General features: G+C 49.4%; 1 protein-coding gene across 1 annotated transcript; it reads left to right on the forward strand.

Moving 5' to 3' along the window:
• Positions 1-1816: 1816 nt before the first annotated feature.
• Positions 1817-8166, forward strand: LOC144953308 (uncharacterized). Its single transcript, XM_078883878.1, has 5 exons — positions 1817-1889; positions 3275-3414; positions 4013-4181; positions 4496-4694; positions 5017-8166. The coding sequence occupies exons 1-5, from the start codon at positions 1838-1840 to the stop codon at positions 5126-5128; spliced, it is 672 nt and encodes a 223-aa protein (XP_078740004.1). The 5' UTR covers positions 1817-1837; the 3' UTR covers positions 5129-8166.
• The last annotated feature ends 1850 nt before the right edge of the window (positions 8167-10016 follow it).

Raw genomic sequence — 10016 nt, forward strand, 5'->3', positions numbered from 1 at the left:
CTATCACTCTGTGTGTGTCTCTGTGTGTCTATCACTCTGTGTGTCTCTGTGTATCTATCACTCTGTGTGTGTCTCTGTGTGTCTATCACTCTGTGTGTGTCTATCACTCTGTGTGTGTACCTGTGTGTCTATCACTCTGTGTGTGTCTCTGTGTGTCTATCACTCTGTGTGTGTCTCTGTGTGTCTATCACTCTGTGTGTGTCTCTGTGTGTCTATTTGTGCAAGGAGAGTGAATCTGGGCGCGGTCTCTAGCGCTCAGCTGGACACGAGAGCTCGACTCCTGCTCTGGGGAGCAGTGAAATGAGCTGGTGACGGAAAGTTCACGGCACGCACACACACAGCACTCGCACACACAGGACGCACACACACACAGGACGCACACACACACACAGCACTCGCACACACAGGACGCACACACACACAGGACGCACACACACACACAGCACTCGCACACACAGGACGCACACACACACAGGACGCACACACACACAGCATTCACACACAGGACGCACACACACACAGCACACACACACAGGACGCACACACACACAGCACTCACACACACACAGCACTCACACACACACACAGCACTCACGCACACACACACAGCACTCACACACACAGGACGCACACACACACACAGCCAACACACACAGCACATACACACAGCACTCATATACACACACAGCACTCACACACACACACAGCACTCAACACACACACAGCACTCACACACACAGCACTCACACACACAGCACTCACACACACACAGCACTCACACACAACACTCACAGCACTCACAACACTCACACACATCGCCACTAGTGAGACAAAGGCGGCCGGGCGTGGTGCTGGCCACCCACCCCCTCGTGTGCCGTGCCAGCCTTCATAGGTGCAGCTCGCTAACAGCACTTGCCCCTACAGTCTGTTACAGGCTACACGGGGGATCTTTGTCTCGAAGGGGGCGGGGGTGACGTGGAGAGAGAGGGCTGTGGGACTGAGTGGAGAGTGTGAGAGTGATTTCAAATATATGGCTGTAAGGAGGTTATATCATATGCTATCACGGGAGATCTTGCGCTGTGGTTCTTCATGTGCGGCAAGTGTTACATTTTATGTTTAATTGCTTTATTTTAAAACAAGAAATAAGTATTTTTCGATTTAAAGCTTTCGTGACTGCAGGGCTTCATCTTCTTGGTTCTTTCGGTAAAGTCACGTAGAAGGGAAATAATAAAAATAAAACAATAAAATAATTCTCACGACGTTTCGGCCACAACGCAAGCAGCCGTCCTCAGGTGAAGAACAGGTCTGTCGGAAAGACAGCGTCTGACAGCCCTGTTCTTCACCTGAGGACGGCTGCTTGCGTTGTGGCCGAAACGTCGTGAGAATTATTTTATGTTTTATTTTTATTATTTCCCTCCTACGTGACTTTACCGAAAGAACCAAGAAGAAGAAAGAAGTAATTTGTATTTCTCGCGTGAAAAAAAGTCGTTCGAGAGTGGAGCATTTTGGGGGCAGAAACGAACTCGACTTTTAACTTGGCAGTGAGTCAACGGGGAACACGAGGGTCCTGTGCCGGATCGTCTCTGGCCCCCGTCTAAGCGAGACGACGCCGCCCCGCGAGACCACGTGATCCCGCCCCGCGAGACCACGTGATCCCGCCCCGCGAGACCACGTGATCCCGCCCCGCGAGACCACGTGATCCCGCCCCGCGAGACCACGTGATCCCTGACTCATCGGCGCTTCAAACAAAAGGGGTCCGTCTCCTCCGCCGAACGGAGGTGAATGGAATGGCTGCGCGAGCCCTTTGTGAATCGTTCTCTTTTTTTGTCACCAGGACATGGAGCGCAAGTTCGTCTGGATAGTCGCCGTCCTGTTGATTTCCATCACACGTAAGTTGACGCACGATTCGTTCACACCCTACAGCCCTCTTTTTGTATGCGGTGCAATTGTGAACGACAGCCATATCAGACATTACTTCATCAAATCGGCATAATCATTGGTTCACTCATGCAGCTCAAAGACTCAGTCCGTACAAGGCGTGTGGTGAAGTTGGGAGATGTACCACGTGCTCGCCATTTGAAGGCCCGGAGACCCAAGTCGGTGATTTCGCCGACAATGCTTTCATCAGGGAGGCAGTTCCATATCGGGACAGCAGTGAAGAAGATTAAAGGCGCCACTGTCCAGGGAGCTTCTATCTAGGGAGAAATTGTCTGGCAACTTGGGGGGCAAGGGCGTAGCTTGGCAGGGGTTGTGCATAATCGGGTGGCACGGCGTCTTTCATATGGGGGTGGAAGCATGGCCTGAAGGTCTGGTGGGTGGGCAGTGGTTTGGGGTGCATTTTGTACCAGGGACTGTGACGGCGGCCTCTAATTGACAGCCCTGAGGACATTTAGTCTCTCTACGATGAAGTCAAACCGAACCCGGGGACCCTCACCTTGACTTTGTCTCCCTCAATGTGACCGTGATCTTCATGCGTAGAAGTGGGGATGGACGGTCAAAGTTTTGCCAAAATCATCTCATACGGTGACATGGGTGGAAAAATGACCGGAGGTTTGTCCGGGGGGGAACTATGGCTCGATAAGATCGTCGAAGATTTTCTGGAGCTGGGACTTCACGATCCTAGAAGCGGGAAAGACTGTAAGATGGTCTGTTACTCAGAATCACTCACCCACCAGTCGGTGTCACGGAGGCATCAAGTCAAGTGATTAAGCCAACCTTCATTCACTTTTCACACTTATCCTTTACCTTGACTGCTCGTGCAAATTCTAACCTAAATAAAGATAAAGATCCCCTGTGTAGCCTTTAACAGTCGGGGTTCGGGCAAGTGCTGTTAGCGAGTAGCAGCGCATAATGAAGGCCGGAACGGCACACGATGGGATGGGTGACCAGCACCACGCCCGGCCGCCGTTGTCCCGCCAATGGAAATGTTTACACACAGCAGCAGATATTTATTTGGGGCTGAGCCGACCTACGTGAGGCCCAGGACCGGTTCAGATAATCGACACTGGTGTTGGCCGTGAGGGGGAATCGAACTTGGGTCGCCGGGTTCGTAGCGCAGTGCGCTAACCGCTACACCACCGCTCCCCATCAAAACACTGCCCTTAGCACAAGCACTATCGCTGACACCAATTCGGACCTCAATCCTGGCACCAACCCAGAGTTCAACCATTACCCTGACCCGAGTGGGTATATGCTAAGCATCCGATCTCTGCAATCAATGTGACCAGTCTCTCTCCATGTCCGTAACAAGTGTGACTTGTCTCTCTTTGCGTAGATGCGTTGCCTGCTTCGATCCCTGTGCCGGGGGGTCTGGTCAGGACAGTGCTTGTGAGATGCTCCTTCTCTCTACTGCCGAACAGCACGGGTCGTATCAACCTCAAAGTCACCAGATACTCAAGCAGCGAATCGCGTCTGGTAACTTCTGCAGGCAATAATCAAAGTGCACTTTTTGCTAATAAGTGACATTTCCAGGTTTTTAACAATTCCACACAGTCTGCTTCTCCCTGCGATGTCGTCCCTTCTCAGCTTGCACTCTTGAACCGCTGCTTCCACGACTGTGGTCTTCTGAAGTCTCTCGTTATTTACATGAAGTCTCTCGTTATTTACATTATTTGTCTGCTGCTGTACATTTCCACGTGATGATAAGCCACTTTGTTGAGCTATCATTTGTGATAGCCAGGTCGCTTCTGAAAGAACAGAGCTATAGAGCTCTGTGGGCCTTACCTGGTCGTTTAGTTTCAATTAGTCTGTGTGATGTCATCAACATGTCCACACAGGTGTGAAGCACGGCCCACTCTTCACATGACTACTTAATTGATTTACCAGCGACGGATGGAGGAGGCTGTGCAACACACATTAGCGTATCGCTGGCGCGATCCTCATCAAAAGCCCCGTTCCAAATTCTGCACGTGCAAAAAAATTGCTAGGGATCGTGAATCTCAAAGGGGGTGGCTCCTTTGGGTGGTTGACCAATCAACGTTGGGGTGACCACTGGTGGTTCCTCTCCTTTCAGATCTACAACTCGTACCGTGAGGTTCCTCGACCTGACTTGGCAACATTTCTGGGAGACCTGGCCAAGGGCGACTGCTCCCTCATGCTGCCCAACAACTCCAGGGACTCTGTGATAGATTTTAACCTCATCAACGTGAATCAACCGAACGTGACGCTGAGTGTGGTTGAAGGTGAGTGAGAGTGGAAGCGGGGGAGTGCCCACGTCACCGCATTTTAAAACGCACTTTACAATTGCCCAGGACGTGTTTGTCAAATATTAGAGAAGTCTTGGCTTTGGTTGTGTTTGGCCACGTGATTTGAAAAGTGAGCTCGTGCTGATCCCCTTCATGCATCTCTTCTGTGTGACCTGCATCATGAATTTCTCCAATGCACGTGAAGCTGTGTTGAGTCGCTGGGTGGGGTTGTGGTGCTGGGTGCGAGTGGGGGTCTCGTTGAGCCCCCCTCTCTGTCTAGGTTCTTGACATCGCCGTCCGTGTCTCTGCAGATCCACAGCCGCACGGCGGTGCAAGTGGCATGACTGTCGCTGCGGCAGCGGAGACCTCGCCCACAGCAGGTCCCCACTTCTTGGGCTGGAAGGGGATTGTGGCGGTAGTGGTGGGGGTCGTGATCGTGGTAGCAGCGGCTGCCGTCATCTTCATCCCGAAACACTGTCGGTCGTCTGGGAGCTCCCCCGGCTCACACAGGTATGTACAGCGCGTGTGTGTTGAACTTCTTTCGCACCCTACGTAGCCAACCGTAGCTAACTGGAGGTGCTGGGGAAGGACAACAAACTAAACACACAAAGCAGTTCTAAAGAAATTAGTTTTTTTACCTCGAGCCCAAGCACCAGGATCCCCCAGCCCAGCTCCTCACGAATAAACGTGAAAGCAGGAAGCTGGGCTGGGTTCTCAGAGGTGCCGAGTCGGCACCACTGAGCACCTGGGGGGTGATTCCCCGTGAACTGTGTCCAGGTGTTGCTGGGTGCAGGCACCGTGCGGTTTGTAAACTCGTGTTCTTGTTCCTCAGTGGCGATGGGCAAGCAGACGTGCACGGTGATGTGGAGAAGAATGGGCATCTACTGATGGAGGTGAATGGACACAAGTGGGACAACGGAGACAAAGGCACTGGCACCATTTGAAGAAATCTTCCGTGGGCTCCCCCCCCCGTGACCACCCTGGCCGGCACGTGGAGCCGCTCTTACCCACAGTGCCACACGGAAGTGCGGTGCTGACTGTCTGTGGTTCATGAGCTGATTGTTTACAGACCGTGCTTTTGTCATCTCTCTCCCTCTCTGACTCTCCACACTCCCCTTTGGCAACTTCAAATCCCTCACCGATGCAGAATCCTGCTGCTGCCTCACCTCACAGCTTCTGTAAATGAAACCTCATCATCCCAATCCTCAGAGTCCCTCACTGGTTCCCAATACGGTCCCCAATCGACTGAGACATCGCACCCTCCACCTACACGATCCTCCATAGACTCTCCACCACCTCTCTTCCCTCTGTTCAGGGCGTCCCCAATATACGTCCGGGTTAGGGACCGAAAAGTTGTGACTTCATGAAACAATGTATAGCAGGGACTTCAACCCCATCAGAATACTACTCCGTGTTAATGGAGGGGTGATAGGGACCGTAAGAGCGTAAACATTGCCTATGTGACGCAAAGTGAGGCAGTTTCTCCCATAAGAAACAATGGAATAAGGTAGGAATAGGGACCGTACCTTTGGGAAATGTGTTGTGCTTTATACCTAGCAACCAAAATACGTATTTTACATGTACAGACAACTACATACTCTGTGTACAGAACTTTACAACACAATGTACACACATTTATCACCAATTATGAGTTCAAAAATCGTTAAACAGCATTTAAACTTATCAAGCACTTTATTGAAAACCAAATTTATTAGCATTTCGAAGCGGCCCTCTGCACTTTAAAACGTTTTCCTTGAGCAGAAAAACAAAATTGTGACATTTTTAAGCAAAGACTCTAGCAGAACTTTTTTAGTGGAAAAAAAGCACTTAATCTTGAACAGCATTTTTTTAAAGATGTTACCTTAACCTATGAAATGTTAAATTGCGTCCCTCAAATTCTCAGCGACGTGAGTGCGAAACAAGGCAGGGCGTGTGTATATCGAGACGATGAACATCAGGGAGCCCCTGCACTCCCCACCACGTGTTCTCCACTCCAGCAAACAAGGCCTTTTGTCAATTCCCACACAATCATTCAACGAGGCTCCATGAGTCACAAGACACTTTGTAGACGTGGAAGGTAACTGGAGTAACCTTCAATTCACGCGGATGGGAGTCAGTCCCACTTGCCCCACTGCCTTTTCCTGGCCACTTCATAGCCCAGTGGGTTCAGGGGAGTGTCACAAATCTGTGATTCGTGAATCCTCAACTCCATAGCGCCCTGCCGCTCTCACCGCAGACTCTCCCTGCTCACGTCCAGACTCCAGACGTTGCCGACTTTCCCTCTGTCTGTGTCTCTCCCCTGTGTCTCTCCTCACCTGGGCTGCACCACCGCTGTTTTCCATCTCCCGTGAGCTCCATGCAGATTCCCTACAGCCCCTTCCTGCTCTACTGAATGTGTCAGTGTGTGAACCTGAGTGGGTGTCTGAGTTGTGTGCGTTTGCTTGTGTATGAGTGTGAGCCAGAGGGGGTGGTATTGGAGTGTGGTTGTGGTGTAATAAGAGTTGTGTGTGTGTGGTGTTAAGGGACCAGAATCTGTGTGCATTGCCCACAGAATGCACGAGTCTGACGACTCAAGAGGTTCTCACACTGGGACTGTTTGGCACATTCTTTATTGACTGTGTATTACGAGCACTATGCGCTGCAATTCCAGAGGTGCCTTGAGATTGCATATTTACTACTGTCTATGTTTACCTTTGGGAGGTATGGGTCAAGAGGAGTGGTTGAACCTATGGGCTATGGGCCATAGCCCATGGCAATCCACAAGGCTGTGGGAATTGCTCTGCAGAACGAGTTAAGGACCCCACGATGTTACTCACAAAGCCATCTTTCTTACTGCAAGTTCTCCGTCACGTTTGTTTAGAGGGCTGACAGTTAACGTGGGCCCGGAAAGGTTGGGAACCACTGGTCTTAGAAGATGCATATTTTCAGTGAGAGTAAGACATTGGTTTAGAAGCCTCATGCATTAAATAATTAGTGTTGGGAAAATGTTGCCTTGTAAGGTGCAGATTTTTACGTATTTACGGTTGTAAATATTGTTTTATGAAATCTGTATATTGCAAGCATTGGCTGTTTTTAAAGCAAAAAACCTATGGTATAATTTTTGCTATGAGAAAACATTGGTGTAAAACCACTAGTATTTGCTATTTTTATAAACATGAACCGTACGTCAAAATCGTAATTAATCAATTAAATTTTTGCGACTCCGTCCCACCGCGCACATAAACGCCGCGACCCGCCTAGCGCGGATCATTCTGTTGTCATGTGTCCAAGCGCAGCAGCGAGGACGAATGCGCAGAAGAGCTGAACAAGTGAATGCTGCACTCCATGCTCGGGTATGGGCAGGATCATAAGTCGTATCCAAAGCTGCTCAAACTGCCTACACGACTCAAGTCCTTTATTTGTCATAACGGTTTGCATAATACAGTGAAACTGCTGTCTTATCGTCATTATTATTTGTGACCTACCAGTGTTTGCAGCCAGGATCAACCGATGACAATCCTATTACCTGCAGATATTTAACAGATGAGATGTGTTGCACCGTTAATTCCTCCTGTTTGATAATACTTCTCTTGTCCGTATGCATCTGTGTTTTTTTGCGGTTCAGCCATAGTCCCCACATTCCGCTCGTATCAATGCAGATAAGAGGGGCAACCCACTACTCTGTAGAGTAACATCGGTATAAACGCTTGTTTACAATATGAACAGCGCATTGAAAACGCGTACTATTTTATGTACTGTTTAAAAAGTGTTCACAAATCCACACTGAGAAACACGATGATTGACAGAATTGTGTAAATTATTGTTTTGATAGTGTATCTAAATAGAAGTACTGCAGGTGAGTCGGTTTCAGGTGACAAAGAGCAAAGTTTTTATTTACTAATATAATATTTACATTTTAATATAAAATGTATGCAAGAGCCGGGGGCTTATGGGACCCCAGGGTCCCGCCATGAGGTTCAAATGCTGGTCGCCAAAAACTCATAAGGCAATAAAAAAATGTTGCAGCCAATGCGAGTCTTGTCTATTAATCATCTTATCACAACACGTCTGTAGCTGGGAAGCTCCACTGCAGGAAAGTGAACGTTCATCTCAAGGGCAGGGCCCTGGCTCAAGCTCTCTCCACCCCTCTCCATCCCACTCCATCCCTCTCCATCCCTCTCCATCCCACTCCAGCCCTCTCCATCCCTCTCCATCAGGCAATTCGCCACAAGTGGTTGTAATCAGAAGCGAAGCGTCGTACTCGAATTGTAAATGTTGTGGGCTTACTCTCCATCACACCGATGTGCTGAAGTAGGCGCTGATTGGCACGTTTCTTATTCACGTGACAAACCTTACTTATTGGCCGTGTGGTGGTGGGTTCACGACACGTTTATGTTCACGCGATCCAAACCTAACCGCCTGCGTGATGAATCACTGAAACTCATCACACAACTGCACTGCCCCCTGGCGGTCACATCACGCCACTGCACAAATCCACATCGACCAAAGCCCCAGCGGATTCGTCTCTTCCACGTTCATTTGTCCCCTCCACATCAAAAATACAAAAATAAAATGCAGCCACAAAAATCTTTCTGTGAGTGCACCGTTTCAGCAGCACCATTGGTGGTTCCAAAGCCAGCAAAGACATTCTGGACCGGTTGCGACATTCAGCGTCTCATCAGCAGTCAGGATCGCTGGAGAATGTAAAACACGGCGCTCAATGTGACAAAGATCAACGATGAAGGTGCAGCCCCTGCAACTGCTCGCTCACGCCACTGCAGGCAGAAGGGCCTCCACTAGAGGGCGCTCTGCACAGCCCCTCAAGCCAGGCACAGAGGGCTTGGCGACCCACACAGATTCCTATCAGAAACCTGATTCCCACCACCATCCGGCACAGAAGAATTCCCTTATCGAAACACTACACCATAGGTCCCACTGCATTTCGGACCAACACCACCTAAATTTCGATTTAAAGCTTTCGTGACCGCAGGAATTCATCTTCTTGGTTCTTTCGGTAAAGTCACGTAGAAGGGACATAATAAAATAATAAAAATAAATATCAAACATAATAAAATAATGTAATATAATAAATTAAAGTTGTATTTGTTTTATTTTATTATTTTCCTTCTACGTGACTTTACCGAAAGAACCAAGAAGACAACACCACCTAGCCAGTGAACTCGGAACACCAGGCCCTCAAGATGAATGGGTACTCTCCCCGCATTATTCGCAAAGCTGTTTCTCCAACCATGGAGAAACTGTTGAGGCCGCTGGCCCCCGGGGTCCTCTCCCGGCGTGGGGTTGACCAGAGGGGGGCTGCCGTCTATGGATCCCTCACTCGCGTGAGAGCCGCTGCTGCTGGACCCCTCGATCTCGGGGAGAGGGCTGCCGCTCTCCGGCTCCTCTCCTCGCGACGCGGCCCCTCGAGTCCTCGGGTGCTTATAGTATTGCATAGCGCTATACGCACATCAGAAAATGCATCGAATGAGGAGGCAGTCGCACACACAGATACTGTGAGAGGTATGTTTGGGTTTGATCGCGTGAAATGTGTTGTTAAATCTGCCACCACCCGACACAGCAAATTAGTAAAGTTGTGTAAAGTAAACAAAACATGGCAATTAGTTACTAGTACAGCACATCGGTTGTGTTGGAGAATACATCCCCAACATTTACAATTCGAGTATGACGTTTCGCCAGTATTTACAACCAGCATCATCACATCAGTTAGTGCTGAACTAGTAACGAGTTGGCATGTTTGTTTACGTGAACCCGTACTAATTGACTGCGTCGGGTGGCGGCGGCTTTGACGACACATTGTATATTTACGCGATCTAACCCAAAAACAACCTCTTG

This window comes from Lampetra fluviatilis, chromosome 73 (assembly GCF_964198595.1).
Source record: "Lampetra fluviatilis chromosome 73, kcLamFluv1.1, whole genome shotgun sequence".
NCBI lineage: Eukaryota > Metazoa > Chordata > Hyperoartia > Petromyzontiformes > Petromyzontidae > Lampetra > Lampetra fluviatilis.